This window comes from Euleptes europaea, chromosome 9 (genome assembly GCF_029931775.1).
Source record: "Euleptes europaea isolate rEulEur1 chromosome 9, rEulEur1.hap1, whole genome shotgun sequence".
Classification (NCBI taxonomy): Eukaryota; Metazoa; Chordata; class Lepidosauria; order Squamata; family Sphaerodactylidae; genus Euleptes; species Euleptes europaea.
In genome coordinates, this window is record NC_079320.1 from 15,623,160 (window position 1) to 15,648,313 (window position 25,154).

General features: G+C 44.6%; 1 protein-coding gene across 1 annotated transcript; it reads left to right on the forward strand.

Annotated features, from left to right (window-relative positions):
* Positions 1-700: 700 nt before the first annotated feature.
* Positions 701-24,595, forward strand: IBSP (integrin binding sialoprotein). Its single transcript, XM_056855018.1, has 7 exons — positions 701-762; positions 9,204-9,267; positions 12,091-12,141; positions 12,248-12,319; positions 14,626-14,694; positions 22,126-22,242; positions 23,869-24,595. Exons 2-7 carry the CDS (start codon positions 9,214-9,216, stop codon positions 24,487-24,489), a joined length of 984 nt encoding a protein of 327 aa, XP_056710996.1. The 5' UTR covers positions 701-762; positions 9,204-9,213; the 3' UTR covers positions 24,490-24,595.
* Positions 24,596-25,154: the final 559 nt, after the last annotated feature.

Here is a 25,154-nt window from a genome sequence, read left to right on the forward strand (position 1 = left end):
ATGGGGGGGGGAAAGGGTTACTTTTCCACCTCCAGTTCCAGAGTTCTGATCCAAATTCCTTCCCTCTCCATTCTTTAAAATATATATGGGGAATCTAATGATGGGCCCATTTTGGCCCTTTTCTGGAAAACAAACACCTGCTTGAGTTTTATTCAATAGTATGCACCTCTCCCCTGCATGCATGTTAGTATTGCCATGTAGAAAAAATGCTGTGTGTCAAATGGCCCTCTTGATACCAGAGTTCACACTCTAACCCATTCTGGAACAAATTAAACTCCCCAAAGTTCACTTGTTTGTACCCAGCTTTGCAAAAGAAAAGTGAGGAATTCCTCTTGGACGTTCTGCCTCCCCCCACAATGAAAAACTCATTAAAAAAAAAAAAAACTACCCCAACGAACATTCCCAATATTTAGTTTTAATTTAAATCTGGACCATTATTATACATCTCAACCACCAAACCTATTCATCTCTGGCTCAACCCTTCAATTAAGTGGAACGTTGCAAAACTCTGGGCACTAAAACGGCATATTATGTTTAGAAACCAAATCTGGGGCTAGAGGGAAAAAATGTTGAACTTTGGGGATTTTTTTCTGGTAAAAGTCCACTTGCTGACATCACCCAGGGACAGTTGTGATTGGCTGGCGGAGGGTAAAAGTAGTGTTTATATTCCAGGAGGATGACCAAGAACAAACAGATGAACTGTTAAATCTCGGTCCCCTGACTCCTTGGAGACCAGCCTGTAAACTTCAGAACAGCAGAACGGTAAGTGTCCCGGCAACTTGTTTCTATGCAAGTGGAAAGCCTTTTCACCCTTCCTGAATCCATGGATTTCTGAATTTCTCATTCTGCTTGGGAGTTCATCTATGTTTTATGTTGTAGGTATGGATAAACTGTGTGGTTTCTAGGGTCTAAATGAATGTTTAGTAGCTTGTAAAAAAATCTGTCGGCTCACTTTCTGTAACTGATGTGACCAAACAGAACAAAACTTGAACCCCCCAATTTTTAAGCTAAGAAACAATATTCCTCTGTCCACTTCCATCAGAGATGCTTGGATGGACTTTATGGAGGGATCGCTGCTTGTATGGAGAAGGGGGAGTGAAACACACTTTAAAAAAATAGAAGAATTTCCCCTAGCTCCATATAGCAAACCTACACACAATAATATTCACTATTGCTTTTTGTATGGTCAAAACACTTCACATGCATTCTGTTAGTATCCTGACAACAACCTTTTAAGGCAGGTCATTATTATAATCCTCACATTGCTGCTAGGAGTTGAGCTTGTATAAGTCATCTACAGGTTCATGGTGAAAGAATTTTCTGGGTTACAGCTTCCACTGCAGAAACCAAACCACAAGAATGGATGGCGTACATTAAATAAAATATGTGGTTTATTTCAGATCTTAGTCTAATTTAAACAAAAGGGTGCCTGTAAAGCTGCAATCATTGTTATTTATACCAAAGTAACTCATTTGTATGATATGCTGTTCTAGGAATTTAACCTTTAAGGTGATAGTTGGCCCTTAACCAGTTATTATTTATTTATACTCCACCTTTCTCCCCAAGGCAGCTTCTATCGTTCTCCCCTCCTCCGTTTTATTCTCACAACAGCCCTGTGAGGGAGGTTAGGCTGACAGAGTGTGACTGGCCCAAAGTCACCCAGCGAGCTTCCATTGCACATGTGGGGATTTGAGCCTGGATCTCCCAGATACTAGTCCAACTCTCTTAACCTTCCTAGGGAGGTGGTAAGTGCTCCTTCCCTGGAGGTTTTTAAGCAGAGGCTAGATGGCCATCTGTCAGCAATGCTGATTCTATGACCTTAGGCAGTTCATGAGAGGGAGGGCATCTTGGCCATCTTCTGGGCATGGAGCAGGGGTCGCTGGGGGTGTGTGGGGGAGGTAGTTGTGAAATGCCTGCATTGTGCAGGTGGTTGGACTAGATGACCCTGGTGTTCCCTTCCAACTCTATGATTCTATGATACTATTCTATGATTCTATAACCACTATATCACACTGACACCAGATTTAGCATTATGGCTACATAATTAGACTAATTAGCACAGGCTCCATAATTAGCATTATGACATGGGTGAAATCAGTCTGGATTGGCAGGTCACTTCATTTAAAGGGCTGGTGCTTTCACATAATGACGGTCCAGCCTTTTGGATCTCTGAGTGAGATTAATTAAATGATTACATTTATATCCCATCTTTCTTATTTGGAACTCAAGGCTGTGTACACAAGATTCCTACCCAGGCTTAGATCAACCCCAGCATTACTTAGCTGCCTGAATATTCCTGCAGCATATGCTTTCAAACCATGATGTTGTCATCTTCTGTCAAATTCCCCCAAAGTCAGCACGTGTGGACTTGGAATTAATTAATCCAAGTTAATGTTTTGAGGAGGCTACCAGCCACATTTCATTAACTGTGGCCTGCATCTCACCCTGTTGAAATTGATGCAATTCTTTCATGTAGGGCTGCCAGCCTCCAGTCCAGGTGGTGGTTGGAGATCTCCTGGGATTACAACTGATCTCCAGGTGACAGAGATCAGTCCACCTGGAGAAAATGGCCGCCTTGGAAGGTGGACTCTATGGCATTGTATCCTGCTGAGGTCCCTCCCCAAACCTCACCCATCTCAGGCTCCACCCCCCAAATCTCCTGGTATTTTGCAACCCACAGCTAACAACCTTACTAGTAGGGTTGCCAGGTCCCTCTTCGCCACCGGCAGGAGGTTTTTGGGGTGGAGCCCAAGGAAGATAGGGATTGGGGACGGACTTCGATGCCATAGAGTCCAATGGCCAAAGAGGCCATTTTCTCCAGGTGAACTGATCTCTATCAGCTGGAGATTAGTTGTAATAGCAGGAGATCTCCAGCTAGTACCTGGAGGTTGGCAGCCCTACCTACTAGCTGTACTGAATTCTACGAATTCTATGGCTGGGCCGGCTCCTAAGGCTTCCCAGGCGGCGGCTGCCACAAGTCACCTTGTTTCCTCCTCTGCAGCGGTCTTCCCTGCCCATCCCAGAGCCTCACCGCTGATCAGCTGTTTTTTTCCCAATCAGCTGTTTGGCGTTAAATAAAATTAAACAATGGCTGTTGGGCCTATGGTATGACATCACTTCCAGAGAAAACTCAGAGGTGACATCATGACTCTTTGGAAATTGCTGGAAATGCTATGGTAAAACCATAGCATTTCCTAGATTCCTAGAGAGGTCTCACATCACACTATCGCTGATGTCCCAAATGCCCCCCCCCCAGTTTCCCACTGGAATTCATGCGCAAAAGGGGTGTCAAATTAGGCTTGCCAGGTACCCCCTGGACACCAGCAGGGAGAGAGGTTGGGGTCTTACCAGCCGCAAATCTAGGCCGAGGCCTCAACCCCATCGGTGCAATGACGTCACTTCCGGAAAAAACTGAAAAAGGATCTCAGGTAGCAGGAGATAGGAAAGATATCTCTTTGCCCGAGACCTGATGATCACAGGCAGTCAAAACAGGCAGTGTTGAGTGAGTCTACCAAAAGCCACTATGGGCCTCCAGACAAAGCTGCCACTTACGCCTCTCCCCATCTCATCCAGATTCAGTTCAAACATTGTCCAAATCCATGGGTGACATGGTCACCAAGAATTGTTCCGCCTCTCAATGGTCCTGATGCTGGTGTACTATCTCCAGGTGGGGCTTGGAGATCTCCCAGAATTACAATTGATCCCCTGGATAAAATGGCACCTTTGGAAGGTGGACTCTTATGCCCTTATACCTAGGGTTGCCAACCTCCAGGTAGTAGCTGGAAATCTCCTGCTATTACAACTGATCTCCAGCTGATAGAGATCAGTTCACCTGGAGAAAATGGCCGCTTGGGCAATTGAACTCTATGGCATTAAAGTCCCTCCCCTCCCCAAACCCTGCCTTCCTCAGGCTTTACCCCAAAAACCTCCCACTGGTGGCAAGAGGGATCTGGCAACCCTACTTTACCCTACTGTGGTCCCTCCACTCTCCAAACCCCACCCTCCCCAGGCTCCATCCCTTTGGTTGCCAGGTCCCTCTTTGCCACCATAGGGAGGTTTTTGGGGTGGAGCCCAAGGAGGGTGGGGATTGGGGAGGGACTTCAATGCCATAGAGTCCAATGGCCAAAGTGGCCATTTTCTCCAAGTGAACTGATCTCTATTGGCTGGAGATCAGTTGTAATAGCAGGAGATCTTCTGCTATTACCTGGAGGTTGTCAACCCTACTGGCAGGGGACAGGGTTTTGTAAATGGAGGGATCTTATCAGGGTATAATGCCATAGAGTCCTTCCTCCAAAGCAGTCATTTTCTCCAGGGGAACAGATCTTGATTGTCTGAAGATCAATTGTAATAGAAGATCTCCAGCTAGTACCTGGAGGTTAGGAAATCAAAAGTCTGCACTTGTATAAAGCTCAATAAAGCACATACAAAGCACTTTGCAAGCAGTTATATTGTGAGGTGGAGCCTCACCAAAACAATATCCCAAGGATATAAATACAGAGCAAGAACTTGTTATAATGCGATAAATTTACATCAGGTAAGTGTATATACACAACAAAATCAGGTGCACAAAAATTGACAATCCAGAATGGTAATGTCCAAATGAAGCACGGAACAGATTTCAAACCTGGAGGTTGGCAACCCTATCCATCCCCAAATATCCAGGAATTTCCCTACCCAGAACTGGCAACCCCAGGCCTTACTCTGGTATTAAGCAGCTTCATACATCCGCAGGCCTTCCATATAAGCCTACAGGTCATCTGAGTTCTCAACAATTATAATCAATTTTCCTGAGTCCCACAACTTAACTGGCATGCATTGAGCCTTATTTTTTCTGTCTTGGAGCAGGAGGTTCGCAGTGAGCTTTCAGTATCCTTTCCAAATTCTGTTTCTGTAATAGTGCTATATTCAAGGATTGGGGGGGGGGGATCAGGAAATGATATATCAAAATCCATGGAACGTTAAGCCCCCCCTAATGACTGGCTACACTCAGTTCTCACGATTTGTACAGGAAATCTAGAGTTTGGAACCTTGCAGAACCTGACGCCATGCCCAGAATTTTCACAGAGCAGCTTAATCTTAGCACTTTCTATGTTGAACTTAACGAATGTAATTAATGGTTATTGCTCCAGAATTTATATTTTTAGCTTCCTTCCTTAAACTGGTATTTAACATTCCTATGCATGGCTGGGTTTTGACTGCAGGACAGCTTGAACAAAACAGAACATGTATCTGTGAGCCTATCAATGAATGGCAGGGGAAAGCTCTCCCTCTCATCAATCACAGGCCAATATTGAAGGAAACAGGACCAATTAGTTATTATTAAATTATAAGAAGTTTGGTATGAAGCTGTGCTTATGTGAGAGCTCATTTATTACCAAATTTTCCTCTTCATTAATCTCTACTCTCCTGCTTTGCAAATGTTTGGAATCAGAGAGTTTATGCTGGCAAGAGGCGTGCTCATTGGCTGGCCAAAACAATTGGCTATATTAAAGAATAAGCAACATGACTATGGAAATCACCATAAAAACACATATAGAACAGTATAACATATAGTGAGGAATTAAGAGTTGCTAGCTGTGGGTTGAGAAATACCTGGAGATTTTCATGGTGGAGTCTGGCGGGGGACAGGGTTTCTGGACGTGAGGGACCTTATCAGGGTATAATGCCATAAAGTCCACCCTCCAAAGCAGCCATTTTCTCCAGGAGAACAGAGCTTGGTTGTCTGAAGATCATTTGTAATAGCAGATCTCCAGGTGCCACCTGGAGGTTGGCAACCCTATGAGGAATACATATAAGTACACATATGAGCATAATTCTAACAGAGAAGAAGAAGAAGAAGAAGAAGAAGAAGAAGAAGAAGAAGAAGAAGAAGAAGAAGAGGAGATGGTTTTTATACTCCGATTTTCTCTACCGAAAGGAGTCTCAGACTGGCTTACAATCACCTTCCCTTCCTCTCTCCACAACAGGCACCTTGTGATGTAGGGGGGGCTGAGAATATTCAGAGAGAACTGTGATTGGCCCAAGGTCACCCAGCAGGCTTCATGTGGAGGAGTGGGAAATCAAACCCGGTTCTCCAAATTAGAGTCCACCACTCTTAACCACAACGCCATGCTGGCTCTCAGTATGTTATAGAACAAATTAACATGTTATACTGAACCATGGATAAAAATATACTGTACAATGAATATAACTAATACTGATGAATTCCCTAGCTCTTGACTCGTTTTGTACAAGTAGTTTTTTCACATATCCATCCTTTCTGGCCCTGACCTGGATGGCCCAGGCTAGCCTTATCTCGTCAGATCTCAGAACCTAAGCAGGGTCAGCCCTGGTTAGTATTTGGATGGCAGACCACCAAGGAATACCAGGGTTGCTGTGCACAGGAAGGCACTGGCAAACCACCTCTGGTAGTCTCTTGCCATGAAAACCCCAAAAAGGGGTCGCCATAAGTCGGCTGCGACTTGACGGCACTTTACACACATACACACACACACACACACACACACACACACACACACACACACACACACACACCCTTTCTGAGTGATTCATCCTTCTAAAGGAAATTTGCAGGATGGATTCCTTACACTGAGAAACCTTGAGACCAGTTTGCTTGCATGCCTGAAGTTATTGCTACTTTTTTCACAAGGAAGAATGACTAATAATTGGACATGGATAGCTGAAGAAGAACTTATGTTCAGCATGACATGTTAATTTGTTCTACAATATAATGTTGCACTGCTATGATTATATCTGTTGCTCAGCATATTTATATTTATTGCTGAGTATATGTTATATTGGATGTAGAATGGTACAGTATAGCTCGATCGTCTCAGATCTTGGACGCTAAACAAGGTTGGTACTTGGAAGGGAGACCTCCAAGGAAGACTATGCAGAAGAAGGCGATGGCAAACCACTCTGCTTAATCACTTTCCTTGAAAACCCCACCAGGGGTCGCTATAAGTCAGCTGCAACTTGATGGCACTTTACACGAACATATGTTATATTGTTCTATATCTATTTCTATGATTAGTTACATGGTTATATTGCTTGTTCTTTAATATACCCAGTTGTTTTTACTTGGGTCCTTTCCTTTGTGGTGGTTTTGGGAGAGCTGTCAGTCAGAGTAGAGAAGGGCTGCCAGTCAGAGTAGACAGTGCTGAGCAACATGGTCCAATGGTTGAGGTGGCCATGAGAAAGTCATGTGACCCAGATAATCATTTCCATTCAAAATGAAATAAAGTGTCTTTCATAAGTCATCATCATCATCATCATTACCTTTATTAGGCATTTGCATCAGCATACAATAAACAGAGTTGTGAAAACGGTTAAAACAGGTTACATTAAAATGACATTACTTAGAAGTACGAATAAACTGCTCACAAATCCTTTGTGCAGACAGGAGAAAACTAGCTACTTGTTGGGTGACAGAGAGGTTTCTGTCTTTCATAAATCTTGGGGAACAAAGGATGGAATATTACTGCTTAGTCCTTTTGCTGCCCTTGATGTTTTGCAAGGCTTATATTTTATATCCTTTCCCCCAAAAAGTGACGTAGACAAGACTGAAAAGTAATGATTTACCAAAGTCCACCTGGTGACCTTCACAGCTGAGGAAAAATCGGGCATGCTATCAGTGCAATCCAATGCAGATTTACTCCAGCCTAAAAGCCATTATAGAGAGCCCTGTGGTGCAGAGTGGTAAGCTGCAGTACTGCAGTTAAAAGCTCTGTTCACGACCTGAGTTCGATCCTGATGGAAGTCAGTTTCAGGTAGCCAGCTCAAGGTTGACTCAGCCTTCCATCCTTCCGAGGTCGGTAAAATGAGTACCCAGCTTGCTGGGGGTAAAGGGAAGACGACTGGGGAAGGCACTGGCAAACCATCCTGTAAACATAGTCTGCCTAGTAAATGTCAGGATGTGACGTCACGGTGCTTGCACAGGGGACTACCTTTACCTTAAAAGCCATCATAATCAATGACTTTAGACTGGAGGGACTCTGCATAGGATGGCACTGTAACAGCCCATTCCTGAGATTCGGCACGAATCTCTTTAGGAGGTGGCGTGACCTCCCCGGCAGCGTAAGTGCGTGTAATCACGCGATTACATGCACTTACGCTGGCAAGGAGGGCAGTTCCGGCACCCAAGCGCCGCAGAGCTGCACCTTGCCCGCCGCCAGTGCAGCCTCTCCATGGCAGAGGCCACGGCGTACAATGGCCGCGTCAGCGTGGGGGGTGTTCCTGGGGCAGGGCGCGGGAAGGAGCTGCCAGTTAGGCAGCTTCCTGTCCCCATTCGCGCCAGTACACCGGCGCCAGGAACAGCGTTGCTTCACCTGTTTTTTAGCAGGAGCAGCCTCGCAGTTCTCTATGGGGGGAAAGGCCCCGTTTAAAAAAAAAAAAAGCTGTGAGATGGCTTTTTGTTGTTGTTTCGCAGCGTACGTGAAACGGCTTAGGAGGAGGCGCAGCTGCACCTCTTCCCCGCCGTCCGCATATGCCGTCAGCTCAGGAATTGTCTGTTAGGGTGTCATATCTAAAGCCAGCATGTAATCTACTGTTTAACACCTGCCATCTTACCCAGCCCCCAGGGAGAGCCCTCACTCAGGGCAGAGCATTTGCTTAGCATTCAGTAAGTCCCAGGTTCTATCCCCAATTGCTCCAGTTAAAAGGATCGGGCAGTAGATGAGGTAAAAGACCACTGTCTGAGTCCCTGGAGAGCTGCTGCCAGTCAGAGTAGACAGTACTGAGCTTGATAGACCAATGGTCTGATTCAGTAAAAGGAAGGTTCACGTGTTTATATTTAAATCAGTTTTATTTCAGAACCATAAACAAAGATCCCCAAAACTTACATAGATACATACATTCTCTCTCTGTCTCTCAGTATGCAATGAATTAGCTTTAGTTACAGTGAAATACAAAACTTGCGGATTGTTTTAATCCTGTTGTTCTTAGAATTAAGTTATATAGTACTGCTTTTATTATCTGCCTTGTTTCCCCATTATCTGAGAATATAGTGAGCTTATAAATGTCTCAAATAAATCAATCAATGTCTCATTTGACAATCAGAGCTTACATACCATCCATCCATCTGGACATAGTAATTAAGCGCAGAACCACACCTAAACCTCATATTTATAGAAACACCCCAATTCCAACTTGCATCACGTATCCTATACAGATGGTTCCTGAGTATGTTTTGTTTCTGTTTGCAGACACCAAAACATGAGGACAGCGCTTCTCTTCCTCTGCCTTCTGGGAATCGCTTGTGCCTTCTCAGTAAGTCAACAACAGTTCTTTACCTACTACAGGTCACTTGTGTATCATTGGACTGGTCTACTCTTTATGTGTACTGAATACAATTTGTAATTATAAATTATTGTTATGGTTTTAAATTGATTTTTTTTGTAGTTGATACTCTGTATTCTTTTATGTGCAACGTTGATTGGAAAATTCTATCAATCATATCAATCAACCACTTATCATACTGGAATACAAAGGGGTAGAGGAGACTCTTACCCCTGTTAAATTCCATCCTCTGTAAGCCTTTTTTTGGTTAGCACTCCCATATGACAAATAAGATTTTGCATTTACTGTATCCATTTACTTGTTCATTCATTATATATCTACGGTAATTTTACTAATTTGCTCAACTATGCAGATCAAAAAAATCCACAAGGGGGGAATCGAGGCTTAGGGTATATTTTTTCTGAAAAACTGAGATAAACCACAGGTTGGCAGAAAAGTATGATTTTAAAAAAAAAAAATTAACCCCACCTGCAAGTATGAGAGTTGATCTCCAGACTACAGAGATAATTTCCCTTGGAGAAAGTGGCTACTTTGGGGGGTGGACTCTATGACATTGTACCCCGCTGAGGTCCCTCCCCCCTCCAAACCCCACCCTCCCCCAGGATACACACCTATATGTCCAGTGATCTCCCAACCTGGAGTCAGCAGCCCTAGCTATCGGGGAGGGAATTTTGGCAAATGTACGATAGAGGAGGGTCTTCTGGGAGGAGAACTGGGATCAGTGCAGCCCAGCAAAAGTGTAGTGGTGAAAATAAGGAGCAAAGTGGTGACCAGAACTGAGTTGGAGCTGGCAGGTTGGGTAGAAGTCAGAATGGAAGACAGTTAGGGGAAGGGAGGGAAGGGAGAGACAGCAAGGAAGAGTAATAGTGGGAAGTGGATTAAGCAGAGGGAGAAGGAGGGACAATGGTGGGGAAAGTACTTGCTAGCAAAAGAGATGTTGATTCCTAACAGCTCATTTCTGAGCTTTGCGGCGGCTGGGAGCAGTGCAGCTGAGGCGCCACCGTGGCACCTCCAAAGAGGTGCCACCAAAAGGCTAAATGTAAAAAATAAAAAAATGGGGCATTTTCCCCATAGAGAACAGCGAGGCAGCAATGCTGTTTCGGAGAGGGGTGTTCCCGGGCTGGAAGGGGTTAGGAGGCAGCCTACCAGCAGCCCTGCCCCCCACCCCGGAACACCCCGGGAATGCCTCCCAGAACGCCAGCATGAGCACTTGCACCGGCAGGACGCTGGCAGGAGGCCGAGCCGGTGTTCATGGGCCGCTCTGCCACGCCAGTCCTGGGCTGCCGCTGCAAGTGGCACTACGCCGGCATGGGGAGCTGGTCACCTCCTAAGCCCCCAGGCTCAGGAATGAGCTCTAAGTCTGTATCCCACTTCAGCCTTCTGGGCAATGCCTACATAATAGTCACAAGTGCTGTGAACCACCTCTAGTATGATGCTTTAAGCCAAAAGGGAAAGCAACTATTTTTGGAGGCTACCGATTCCTTCACTCGCAGTCCAGGATCCACTGGCCCAATTTCTTGCCAGCTGGCTCTCTCTATTTGTGGGAAGTTGACAAGCTCAAAGAAAACACTGTGGATTGGCAACACTCTCATCTCTTGCTCAGGTCCCACTGAGAACGGCAGCTGCAAACAGCACTGGTAGGTGGATAAGTGGGCAGCAGGTCCCCACAGATCCCATCTGGGAGATCTGGTCATGGACCGATGCCCAAATTGCTTAAAACCCCAATGTCCAGCAATGGAAGTAACCATGGTTACCAGCATTATTATATTCAGGGCACACAAAAGGAAATACTTCTTCACTGAATGAGTAATTAAATAGTGGGATTTGCTGCCAGAGAAAGTAGTGATGGCAGTGAGAATAGATTGCTTTAAAAGGGGCTTAAACAGATGCTTTTTAATTGTAGATGCAAGGACTTGAATTAAATCTGGGAATTTAAATGGGCAGAGCAGACATTCTTCTCCTGAACTATGTGCTCGACCCAGTATGAGGAAATGAATCTGCCAGCATGGTGTAGTGGTTAGGAGCGGCAGACTCTCATCTGGAGAACCAGGTTTGATTCTCCACTCCTCCACATGATTGGCACACTCTAATCTGGTGAACCCAGTTGGTTCCTCCACTCCTCCACATGAAGCGTGTTGGGTGACCTTGGGCTTGTCATGGTTCTCTCCAAACTCTTGCAACCCCACCTACCTCACAAGGTGCCTGTTGTGGGGAGGGGAAGGAAAGGCGATTGTAAGCTGCTTTGAGACTCCTTAAAGGTTGAGAAAAGTGGGTATAAAAATCCAAAGGAGCCATCTTCAGATATTTCAGCAGCCTCCGATGTTATGGCTGCAAAACTGTAAATGAGGCCCTTATCAAGTTGTTGATATTGTTTGGATCCCAGCCCAGCCACTGGTTTCTGATTTGTGCCCAGTAAGCACAGCTTGGTCTTTCTCAGGAAATGTCCATCTCATTATTCGAAGGAGTGTTTATTTTGAAGGCTTTGCTCAGCAGACATCTGTTTGCTCTATAAAGGTTAATGCTGAGTTCTGTCACTAGGTGTCACTGTAGTGATGTTTACTCTTACATTGTGGATGTAAATGCACAAAAATAAACAGTGGAGGCCATTTACAAAGCACAAGAATTAACACAGCTTCAGAACACAAACTAAAGTGGGGAAACCACCCATATACCCCTTCATATTCCCTCCCAGAGAAGATGTACTTTGAAGGTAGCGAGCAGTAAAGTCTACAAAGTTAGCAACTACAGAAAGAAAACCACACCCACCCTAAGTAATCTCCTCTTTCTTTGTAGGTAAAAAACTTCCGAAGAAGATTTAAATCAGAGGATTCAGACGAAAATGCAGTACGTTGTCAACTTTACTGAATTCCTGTTTTAAAACAAAACATGTGCAGATTATTATTTTTTGTCTCAATTTCAGCAACTGAAAATGTGTTTCCTTTTCTGATAGGTATTCAAGAACAGATTTAGGAATTTCCTTTACAGATATCCCTATCACTACTCACCTATGAAAAGATATCAGGTATGTATGTATATATGGTACGTATGCATGGTATTTACAATATTTATGTATATGCTGCCTCTCTAGGAAAAGTGCTCAAGGCGTCTCACAACTGCACATGATTGATCCGCAAAGGGAAAGGAGTCAACCCATGGCAGAATTTAAACACCCAGAGGCCAAGGAATGATGTGGGTTGGCCCAGAGGGCCAGTGTGAGAGATCACATTGGCAAAGACGATCGTTTCAGAGGGTAGCCATGTTGGTCGGCAGTAGAACAGCTAGATTCGACTCCAGGAGTACCTTAGAGACCAACAAGATTTTTGGGGTATGAGCTTTCGAGTGTCAAAGCTCATACCCCCACCTAAATCTTGTTGATCTCTAAGGTGCTACTGGGCTTGAATCTAATTGGCAAAGAAGTGTCACTGGATCTAGCCATTTTAGCTCATGCAGCATCTCCCCACACCACCTGAAATATAAGAAAAGGTAACTAGGCAGAGGCAGGCAATGGCAAACCACCCCGTTAGTCACTTGCCTTGAAAACCCCATAAGGGGTTGGCATTAGTCGGCTGTGACTTGACAGCACTTTACACACACACAACACAGTTTTTAGGTACACAATGGGTATGCATGCTGCAGCATCTTGTGGACTGACAATCGTCTTCTCTGGACTGAGAGAGAGCGTTACAGAGGGGCTGCTAATTACATGTTTTCAAGGATGGCTCATACAAAAGAAGCTAAAAATTGCATTGTTTCTGGGAACAGTGCCTCAGCAGAATGGTGGTTTGGCGTGATGGTTACAGGGATATTTTTGTGCTTCACAGAGTCAAAGACGGCGCGTGCTCATTGCTGTCTTCTAATTACATGCTTCTTACTGCAACGACTATACAGGCATGGAGCTGAAATGCCTGCGGGCTTCAAGGTGTCAGGCTGACCTCCCAATTGTTTAAACATATAGGGCTATTCACATGAACACATGAAGCTGCCTCCTTGGTCCATCAAAGTCAGTATTGTCTTGTCGAAGGCTTTCACGGTCAGAGTTCATTGGTTCTTGTAGGTTATCCGGGCTGTGTGACCGTGGTCTTGGTATTTTCTTTCCTGACGTTTCGCCAGCAGCTGTGGCAGGCATCTTCAGAGGAGTAACACTGAAGGACAGTGTCTCTCAGTGTCAAGGGTGTAGGAAGAGAAATATATAGTCAGAAAGGGGTGGGTTTGAGCTGAATCATTGTCCTGCAAAAAGTATCAAAGGTAATGTCCTAATCATTGTCCTGAAAGTATCAAGATAATGTGCTAATGAGGGTGTGGTATGTTAATATGGAACCATTGTATCCTAAAGTGATCTGTTAATGTGTGAAATCCAAAACTAATCTGCATGGCTATTGTGGACTGTAGTCTTTGTTAGTCTGGAGGTTTTCAGGACAGGAAGCCAAGCCTTATTCATTCTTAAACTCTCTTCTGTTAAAGCTGTGCTGATGTTTATGAATGTCAATGGCTTCTCTGTGCAATCTGACAAAATAGTTGGTAGAATTGTCCAGTCTTTCAGTGTCTTGGAATAAGACCCGGTGTCCTGTTTGTGTCAGTCCATGTTCAGCCACTTCTGATTTCTCAGGTTGGCCAAGATTTCTCAGGAAGCCAAGTAAGTGCTATGTCTGTAAATTCAGCTCCTCCCTCAGATTTTTTAAACCAGCGATTTATAAGTCTCTGGCTTTGTTATTATTATTACATTTCTTCAGAGGCACTTAAAGCAATGCACAGGGTGGGGGCATCCCATTTTATAAGTTGGATCCAACATGCCTGTTCTGCTAGTGGATGTGTTTTCGTTCAGTGGAAAGAAACTTCTCCTGACACAAGAGGCCTTTTGCATCAAGGGAATTCTCCTTGTGCCTGAGGGAAACTCTTCCAATATTGGAATGGATTTGTGGGATCCAACCCTACAAACTAGGCTAAGCTGAGAGATGGTGAATAACCAAGTGTCACCCCAATGACCTTCATGACTGAGCATGGGTTTGTTTGTACCCAGGTTTAACCACTTCAAGGCCAACAACTCTGTACAACACATTGGTTCACTATAGTTTTCATGTGGTTGATTCAGACACCAAATTATCTTATGAATGTCTTTATTTCCTGACTCAACATGTGTCATTTCTCTGTGGAACAAAAAGAGGAGGCTAATAACAGGGTATTGAAGTACCATACAAATTCCATTGACTTCTGTGGGAATAATATACATGTTTTGGAGAACAGACGTTGATAGCTACTGCATGTACAAGTGTTCAGTGTTATCTGTGGTAGAAATATGGGCAATACCTCAAAAATGTCACTTTTTATTAGTTTAACAGTGACTCATCAGAAGAAGGCTACGGTGGTGATAGTTCAGAAGAGGAGGAAGAAGAAGAAGGGGTAAGAGTCTTCTTTGACTCTGGTCAGAATAAACCAAGAGTAGAAGGGGGAAAAATAACATGGATGGTTTTTATAGACAGTACTTTATGAGGTTCTATGGTAAAGTTTACTAACTGCCCACAAGTTTCCATTCTGGTTGGCTGGAGTGTTTTATAAGTCCAAATAATCTAAACAAGAAGAAATCCTTGAAGACAGTGAAATCCTTTGGGATCTGAAAGTTTACAAATACAGTGGACTCTTGCCGTTTTTGTACAAACACCATTGCCGTGGTGTCAGGGTGAAGCATTAATAATGTTTCAATAGTAGCTCTTTATTTATTTTTTCAAAAGAACACCTGAGAATGAATTAAAGGATGTCTTGTGAATGATGGATTTTCAGGCATGAGTAGGGTTGCCAACCTTCATGTACTAGCTGGAGATCTCCCCACATCCCAAACCCTGCCTCCCCAAATCTCCAATAATTTCACAGCCCAGTGTGGGCAATCTAAATTCATTGGTATATTTGCAACCTTCAGTGGGGCAAACAGCATCTCTCCTGAGTAGGGTTGCCAACCTCCAGGTACTAGCTGGAGATCTCCTGCTATTACAACGAATCTCCAGCCAATGGAGATCAGTTCTCCTGGAGAAAATGGCCGCTTTGGCAATTGGACTCTATGGCATTAAAGTCCCTCCCCTCCCCAAACCCCACCCTCCTCAGGCTCCACCCCAAAAACCTCCGGGTGGTAAAGGGGGATCTAGCTACCCTACCATCCCCCACAGTGAACCATCCTGGGTCCACCACTTTCCTTTAGTGTTAGTGGACTTTAGAGAGGCCTTACTTTCTCTGGGTTTTGCCCAAAGAAACATGCACAACAACACCCACCTCAGAAGTGTCTTAAAAAACAAGCCCTTCAATACAAAAAGAGGCATTATATCTACAGTGAGGGATGTCCTCACAGAGGCCTAGGCCCTGGTGTGTTTTGGTAATGTTGGGTGTTGTGCATCTTCTCCGGATCTGTATTTACCTCAGGGTTGTGTTGGCACCCCAAGAGCTGATACAATCTCCTGAGTAAATATGTATCTTGGTATATGCGCTATTTGGGGAGCACATATTTTACCTGGACACTTTGTAAGAGCTTCTTCGTACCGTTCTGGTTTGCTGGGTCAATATGTGCTTAGACATTAGGGCATTTATAAAAATGAATGTTTGGCTTGACCTGAAGGACAGAAGCTGCAAAGGTGTCACTATGTTCTATTGTCCTTCCCAGGAAGATGTATTTTGACCCATTACATGCCTTGCAATTGGCTACTCTAGTGATGTAATGGGCCCTATGGGTAGGGTTGCCAACCTCCAGGTAATTAAGCACAGACTATGGCTATATATAACTCTATGATAAGTGTATTTGAATGATTCACAAAGGCTACAAGGCAAATGTTACGTGAAAATTACACTGTTACTACAAAAAGTACGAAAAGTACAGTCACATTCATTCCAAAATTACAATCTTCTCTGAAGGATGGTGCACAGTGACGATGCCTAGGGAGACGATCGTTTCACAGTTCTTCATCAGTCCTGTTCAGTCATCATATTTGCACATTTATTCCTTAATTTTAGCCTCAGTAGCTCCAATACTGTCTCCAATGATGATTAATCTTCTTATTAAGTATAACAGCAATCACATACAATTTTTTAGTTCCAATATTTCCACAATGGATATCCATTCATAGGTTGCACCAACAGATTCACCTTTCCTCTGTTCCCAACCGGGATACAAGCAGAGGTGTCCTTTTGGATTGCTAACCTCCAGGTAATAGCAGAAGATCTCCTGCTATTACAACTGATCTCCAGACAATAGAGATCAATTCACCTGGAGAAAATGGCCGTTTTGGCAGTTGGACTCTATGGCATTGAAGTCCCTCCCCTCCTGAACCCCACCCTCCTCAGGCTCTGCCCCAAAAATCTCCCGCCAATAGCAAAGAGGGACCTGGCAACCCTACCTATGGGCCCTAATCATTTGGGATTTTTTTTTTTTTACAATGCATGTTTCTGCCTATACTGAATTACCATCTTATCCTAATACATTGCTATTTCTCCAGTTTTTATATTGACAGAGGCCTTGGGCTGGTTTCCCAAGCAAGGCCTTTAGGAAGGTTTTATATAATAACTAGGGTTGCCATGTCCCTCTTCGCCACTGGCGAGAGGTTTTGGGGGCAGAGCCAGAGGAGACCAGGGAGGGGCTTCAATGCCATAGAGTCCAAGTGGCCATTTTCTCCAGGTGAAATGATCTCTATTGGCTGGAGATCAGTTGCAATAGCAGGAGCTCTCCAGCTAGTACCTGGAGTTTGGCAACCCTAATAACATTAAAAAAATCCCTGCAGGATCAGAACAATGATCCATCTAGTCCAGCATCCTCTTCATATGGTGGCCAGTCAGCTGCCCTGCCTGGAGGATCAATAAATGGGGCTTAGAGACCAAGGCCTTCCCCTAGACTTGCCAACCTCCTTGTAGAACCTGGAGATCTCCTGCTATTAAATTGATCTCCAGATGAACAAGATCAGTTTCCCTGGATAAATTGGTTGTTTTGGAGGGTGGACTCTGTAGCATTATACCTTGCTGATTTGCAAGTGAGGCTCACTCGGTCACCATGGCAGCTAGAAATGCTGATCTCTTGAGCTTGGGATGAAGTTTAGGATATAATTCAGGAGTCCCCAACGTTTTTGAGCCTGTGGGCACATCTGGAATCCTGACACAACATGGTGGGTGTAGCAAAAAAATTGCTGCCACAAAATAGCTGCCGCAGGAGGTGGAGCTATACACAAAATGATTGCCCTAGATCAGTGATGGCAAACCTTTTAGAGACCGAGTGCCGAAACTGCAACCCAAAACCCACTTATTCATCGTAAAGTGCCAACACGGCAATTTAACCTGAATACTGAGGTTTTCGTTTAGAAAAAACAACTCATATGTTAACATCTTATGCTCACAAGCATAAGATGATCCAAACAAAGTAAGGAAAGCAATCCCAAGTGCTTTCATTGACTTAAAATTATTTGGCAGAGAAATCCACACATTAAGGATTTCATTTTCAGAATTAACTGTGATATCCTTTGTCATCCATAAAATTAAATCATGGCAATGACTGACAAACACCATTTTCCCCATCTGCATTCTCAAAACTCTGCAGGGGGGCTTATTGTTGAGTTGTGCATCTGAGTGGCAAGTCCAAGGCAAAACCTCCCATTCACAAATAGACAAACCCCCCCCCATGCAGTTTTGAGAATCTGGATGGGGGAAATGTGCATCTCAGTGGCAAGTCCAAAGCTAAACCTCCCATTCACAAATAGACAACAAACCCCCCCATGCAGTTTTGAGAATCTGGATGGGGGAAATGTGCATCTCAGTGGCAAGTCCAAGGCTAAACCTTCCTTTCACAAATAGACAACAACCCGCCCCCGCCCCCATGCAGTTTTGAGAATCTGGATGGGGGAAATGTGCATCTCAGTGGCAAGTCCAAGGCTAAACCTCCCATTCACAAATAGACAACAAACCCCCCCATGCAGTTTTGAGAATCTGGATGGGGGAAATGTGCATCTCAGTGGCAAGTCCAAGGCTAAACCTCCCATTCACACATAGACAACAAACCGCCCCCCCCCCCATGCAGTTTTGAGAATCTGGATGGGGGAAATGTGCATCTCAGTGGCAAGTCCAAGGCTAAACCTTCCTTTCACAAATGGACAACAACCCGCCCCCCCATGCAGTTTTGAGAATCTGGATGGGGGAAATGTGCATCTCAGTGGTAAGTCCAAGCGAAAGAGCCACCCGCCGCCAGTCTCCCGCAAGCCTCCTGCTGCCCCGCTCTGCCTCAGCAGCAGCGCCGCCGCCCCACCCAGGCGCTGCTCTGGACCTGCCGCCGCCACCGGCCGCTCATGCTTGGCCCCGAGGGCTGCTCTGCCGGCCGCACTGCTACGCCCACCGAGTCGCCCCCGCGACAAAGTTGGCTGCGGCGCGGCGGAAATGTGCGCCGAGGCCGCGAGGAGGGGCAGAGAAGGGGGACGGGCAGCCAAGGGGGCGGAGGAGGGGGCGGGGGCGACTCGGCGGGCATAGCGGTGCGGCCGGCAGGGCAGCCCTCGGGGCCAAGCATGAGCGGGCGGCGGTGGGTCTGGAGCGGCGCCTGGGTGGGGCGGCGGTGCTGCTGCTGCTGCTAAGGCGGAGCGGGGCGGCGGGAGGCAGATGGCGTTGAGGCCGCAAGGAGGGGGCGGGAGACGGGCGGGGGGGGGGCGGCGGCTCCACGCGTGCCCATAGAAAGGGCTCAGCGTGCCGCTTGTGGCACACGTGCCATAGGTTCGCCAACACGGCCCTAGATCAACTTAAGTAACACAGTGTAGTAGATCCTTGTGCTGTGGCGGCAGCTGCTGCCAAAGAAACATTATTAAAAAACTGCACAGCCAATCAAATCTCCAAGAGTTAGCCAGAAGCCTTGTGGGCAAAAACCCCACCTGCTTCCTAAAAACTAGGGTTGCCAGTAGGGTTGCCAACCTCCAGGTATTAGCTGGAGATCTCCCACTATTACAACTGATCTCCAGCCGACAGAGATCGGTTCACCTGGAGAAAATGCCTCCTTTGGCAATTGGATTCAATGGCATTGAAGTCCCTCCCCTCCCCAAACCCCACCCTCCTCAGGCTCCACCCAAAATACCTCCCTGAGAGCCACTGTGGTGTAGTGGTTAAGAGCGGTGGTTTGGAACGGTGGAGTCTAATCTGGAGAACCGGGTTTGATGCCCCACTCCTCCGCATGAGCGAAGGAGGCTAATCTGGTGAACTGGATTTGTTTTCCCGCTCCTACACATGAAGCCAGCTGGGTGACCTTGGGCAAGTCACATTCTCTCAGCTTCACCTACCTCACAGGGTGTCTGTTGTGGGGAGGGGAAGGGAAGGTGATTGTAAGCCGGTTTGGATCTCCCTTAAATGGTAGAGAAAGTCGGCATATAAAAACCAACTCTTCTTCTTCTCCCGCTGGTGGTGACGAGGGGCCTGGCAACCCTACCCTGGCAATATTCAGCTGGATTTTTGGGGCAGAGCCTGAGGAGTGCGAGGTTTGGGGAGGGAAGGGGAGGGACTTCAATGCCATAGAGTTCAATTGCCATTGATCTCCCGCTACTACCTGGTGGTTGGCAACCCTACTAAAAACTCATGGCTATTTCACATAATGTACTAGCTCTTCATTAAAAGTAATGCGTGCAAAATTAGAATATCACATATGAAGGCTGGAAAAGGGCTATTGTCCCAGATCCAGTTCCATGGTTTTAGTCCTGGAAATGTCCAGCATTGACAAAGGCAGGAGCTCAGCAACATTTAAACAAACAGAATCACTATAACCGCTCTTTTATGGAAGCCATGATGCCTTCTGATACCTATCCAAATAGCAAGCCACACTGTGCAATTACGGAAGCCCTCTCTACAGAAGGGAAAATAACTTCGGTTTTTACTGGCATTGCATTATGGCTTATTTTAAATGTTTTAACAACCTAATTCTAAGAACTTCTGTAGCAGCAACATGAATGGCGAGCAACAGTGGTGCCAGGACAGTGTTGCAAAACATGATATTACACTGCTTTTGCAGTGAAGCTGTGCCAGCATCATGGGCAGCTGGGCCAGTGCAAATGTTTGAAATCAAAATTTACCCAAGACTTTGGATTCCATTCCATTTGTATTTAAATATCAAGACCATGAGTTTGATGGTTCCAGAAGAAAGTGTCCACTTTTGCAGCTCTTAGGAAGACATCTTATTGAAATTAACTGTCCTAACATGACATTAGATTTGAAAATGCTTTTAAACAACAAAATCTGTTGCATGGCTGTAACTCACATTGATGTTTGCAAACCATTAAAATCATCCCCGAGGGCAGAACTATTAGGGATTCCAGCCTCCAGGTGGGGTTGTGGAATCCCTGGAATGACAGCTCATCTCCAGACTACAGAGATCAGTTCCCCTGGAGAAAATGGATGCTTTGGAGGATGGACTCTATGGCATTGTACCCTGCTGAGGTCCCTCCTCTCTCCAAACCCCACCCTCCCCCAGGATCCACACCTAGGGTTGCCAGGTCCCCCCTCTCCATCAGTGGGAGGTTTTTGGAGGCTGGGCTGATTGCACATGTGCATGGCCGCACGTGATGCAATTACATCACTTCCAGGTTGGGTTGCCAGGTCCCTCTTCGCCACTGGCGGGAGGTTTTTGGGGCAGAGCCTGAGGAGGGCGGGGCTTGGGGAGGGGAGGGACTTCAATGCCATAGAATTCAATTTCCAAAGTGGCCATGTTCTCCAGGTGAACTGATCTCTATTGTCTGGAGATCAGTTGTAATAGCAGGAAATCTCCAGCTACTACCTGGAGGTTAGAAAAAAGAAGGCTCTGTGCTGTATAGGGTAGCAAACAGCAAGAAACAGCACAAAATTTCAATGCAAAAAAATATATTATAAGTGCACAAGGTGTGAAGTGAGTACATTAAAGACACACAATAGACAATTACAATTAACAAACTGACAAGAAGATCGACTATTATAGGTAAGTACACAGTAATTGTTACTAATGGTATTCTTTTCCTTTTTTACATAAAATTCCAGGTAAGTACAGTTCTTTCCCAAATGTTTAAGAAGAATACAACAGTCAACAAAACAGCAGGAATATGATGGACTTGTTGTCTAGATGGGTGTCCACGTTTCGCCAAGTCTTCATCAGCTGATCAATTTCTCAATAAAATTAATAAATATGTACCAACACCATAATAGGTATAATTCTCAGCTGCCTGGAGGGCTTGGTATCAAATCAGTATGAAAACGCATTTGTAATTGTCTATTGTGTGTCTTTAATGTACTCACTTCACACCTTGTGCACTTATAATATATATGTTTTGCATTGAAATTTTGTGCTGTTTCTTGCTGTTTACTACCTGGAGGTTGGCAACCCTACTTCTGGGTAAGTCCAGAAGTGACATAATTGCGTTGTGTGTGGCTCCACGTGCGTATGATCCCTGCTCCAGAGTAGTCTGGTGGATTGGTGGGCAATTGCCCAGCGAAACCACTCACCTGCCAACCCTATTCACACCCATATGTCTAGGAATTTTCCAACCTGGAGTTGGCAACCCTAGCTATCAGGAAGGGAATCTTGCCAAATGGATGATAGGGGAGATTCTTATGGGAAGAGAACTGTGCTATCATCACAAAGACAGCACACAGAGAGTGAAAGGAGAGGGAGCTGCCCATTCTACAAACCTATAAGCCTGCCACTGCTCAAAGGCCTATTCTGAATGCATGGTCTGCTGAAGCCGAAATGATACTGAAATCTCATAGATAGATAATACATTGACATGTATTATTATGTAAGATGTAATTAAGCTAAAAAAAAGGAACATACTCACAGAGCAAAAAAATTTGTGAAATCTGACCATATATCTGCAGGGACAGTCCAATGAAGAAAATGAAGGAGGCAATGAGAATGAAACTGAAAAAGCCGCTACAGAAGCTCCTTCTGGAAAAGGAACAGTTAATAAAGGACACGCCAAGCCTCCTAAGCAGGTAAGCCTTGTGTATATGTGATACAGGGACAATAAGGTGATGCCACCTTCTCTAAGCAGCCTAGTTGGCTGTTTCTTCCCATACAGTGGCAGAAGTACCACTAAGGCCCAAATTGGACGTTATGTGTAATGCATGTATAATGCATGATCTTCACAGGGTCTTGCAGCCACTGAAGTAGAGTTTCCAGTTCTGGGTTGCAAAATATCTGGAGATTTTGGGAGTGGAGGCAGGGGAGGGAAGGGTTTAGGGAGGGGAAGGACCTCAGCAGGGTATAATGCCATAGATTCCACCCTCCAAAGCAGCCATTTTCTCCAGAGGAATTGATCGTGGTCGCTTGGGGATCAACTGTAATAGTGGGAGATCTCCCAGTGCCTCCTGGAGGTTGGCAGTGCAACACTTCCCATCCCTCCCTATAACTGCATCTCTAGACACATAATAAATCTTGTGAATGTATTTGGGATTGCTGCAGTAACCAGATCCATGAGAGGAAGAATTCTTCATTTTTACAAAAAAGCAAACTCAGTTTAACAGGCAGATAAGAGATTTTAGCTATGCATACATGTGTGTACGCCAGGCAGTGTTCCTTGTTGTGAGAACAGGTATGTTAGACACAACAGTGTCCTACTGTGAAATTTTGGAAGGAATGATCTGGAAGGCCCAGACTAGTCTGATCTTGTCAGATCTTAGAAGTTAAGCAGGAGTGGCCCTGGTTAGTATTTGGATGGGAGACCAACAAGGAACACAGGAGTCGTGGTGCAGAGGCAGGTAATGGCAAACCACTGTTCAGGATTCTAGCCTTGGAGCAAAGTATTGCAGTAGAAGGATTTTTTTAAGTGCACTTGTCCCACAAAATCTAATTTTAAAAGGTATAGACGACTAGAAAGATAAAATGATGGAATATGCCACAATGGCCAAAATGACCCACATGATGAACATACCTGACAAGGAAACAGTTTAATGACGAGGAAACAGTTTAATGAAAAATTGAGTTTGTTTTATAGATATATAGAAACCAACAGCTGAAACTCTATAATAATACCAGTTTTAATGGTATAAACACTGGCTAAAATATAGTGAAGCCATTTTCTAGCAGAACAAGAATAAAGGTACAATAATTGGTTATATTAAAATGAAGCTATTTTCTATCAGAAGAAGATACTTTATATATATAACTTGAGAAATAAATGTGGTAATTACGTTGTAATCTTCTTTTTTATATGCTTAAACATCTTTTAATGTTCTTTTTCTCTCTATATGTATACATCTTATCCGTAGACGGTCCCCTACTCCTTCCTTTTTCCTCTTTTTGTATCCCTTTTTTTAAATAAATAATTTTTTTAAAAAAATCTAATTTTAAACACACTCAGGATACTCAAGATCACATTCACAATGTTGTTTGTGTCATATGAGGGGATGATATATCAATGTGTAGGTAGTTTCCGAGAGTAGATAAAATGTGTAGGTAAAATCATCAGGATCTGTCCCTCGGTTTAAAATTTGTGATTGAATGCTTCTCTCTCTCTTTTTAAATTGAAGCTTATTATAGTTTTCCTTTTTAGAACTACCAGAACAACAGCTTGTAAATATGATTTTTTCACCCAACCCCCACCCCACATTTCAATGCAGGTGCCAGTGAAAAAAGATCCTGTTGAGATACCAGGAAAAGGAGGCGGGATTAAAAAGGGCGAAAAAGACAAAGCTCCAGAAAAAGGAGGGAAGAAGGAAGGCTCTGAAAACGAGGAAGACAGTGATGAAAATGAAGAAGAAGAAAATGAAGAAGAAGAAAATGAAGAAGAGGAGAAAGTGGATGAGAATGGACAAAGTGTCAATGGTACCTCTACCAACAGCACTGCAGAAGAGAATGGAAACGGTGGCAACGGAGAGGAGGAAGAGGAAGGTAATGAAGAGGAAGAAAAGGAAGCAACCACCATTATCCCTACTACTGAGGTCACTACTGTTATCTCCACGACAGAGTATCAGGAGCAATATGAAACTACCACTGAAGATCAGTGGCAGTACGTGACCCCTGAAGATCCGTGGCAGTACGACACCACCACCGAAGAGCCATATGTTTATGATACCACCACCACCGGTTACGAAAACGGCAATGAGGCACAAACAGATTACTACGGGAGCGAGAACGGGTATCCCCGCGGCGACACTTTCAGAACATACGAAGATGAGTATAGCTACTATAAAGGGCATGGATATGATGTTTATGGCCAAGACTACTATTACAACCAGTGAAGAAATGAAGCCATCGCTTGGCATGATTAGTGATAATGGCTTGTATCCTCAACACTCTGCTCAGCCAAGTTTGACGCTTCCACCAGCCTAAGGAGACTTCCATCGATGGAAGTCCATCTCTTTGGCCGCAGGACCACCGACTTGAGGAAGGCTCCTTAGTATGTAGGCTGGCTTCAGACTTCGCTAAGCAGAACGGGAGGATACGAGCCGCTGTTTCTCACGACAGTCGTTCAGGAATGTCTACTCAGGAAGATGTATCACAATATAACAAGGTGCCGGTTCAGGAAGAAAGAAGATGAATACGTGGCGTTATTGCTAAGTATGAAAATGTGTTCTTTTGTCTGTTGTTAAGTGTGCGCTTTCAACCAGTATTCACGTATTCATTATGAACTTTTTCTAGGATGTGTAGAATTTTTTTTTTTTTTAAAAAAACATTGTGTGAGAGACTAGTATGTGTTAAATGGAATTATTATCAAACTGATGGTTGTTGTATATTGTATATGCTCCATCTATGTGTTTATATTAAAGATGAGTTTCGAAACAGTGTACAGAAGATTTGCTTTGAGCGAGGAGATTTATATTGTTAGACAATTTCTTCTTTAATGGAAAGTTAAGAGGAGCTTACAGAACCTCCTGGATAGTCTCCCCTCTAGTCACTAAACCGT

What these genes read in the sequence shown, in the direction of transcription:
- IBSP (XM_056855018.1), top strand. Translation starts at nt 9,214, where the DNA reads ATGAGGACAGCGCTTCTCTTCCTCTGCCTTCTGGGAATCGCTTGTGCC. An exon ending in GAATCGCTTGTGCCTTCTCA is followed by an intron (nt 9,268 to 12,090) that starts GTAAGTCAACAA and finishes CTTTCTTTGTAG; the next exon opens with GTAAAAAACTTCCGAAGAAG. An exon ending in AGGATTCAGACGAAAATGCA is followed by an intron (nt 12,142 to 12,247) that starts GTACGTTGTCAA and finishes CTTTTCTGATAG; the next exon opens with GTATTCAAGAACAGATTTAG.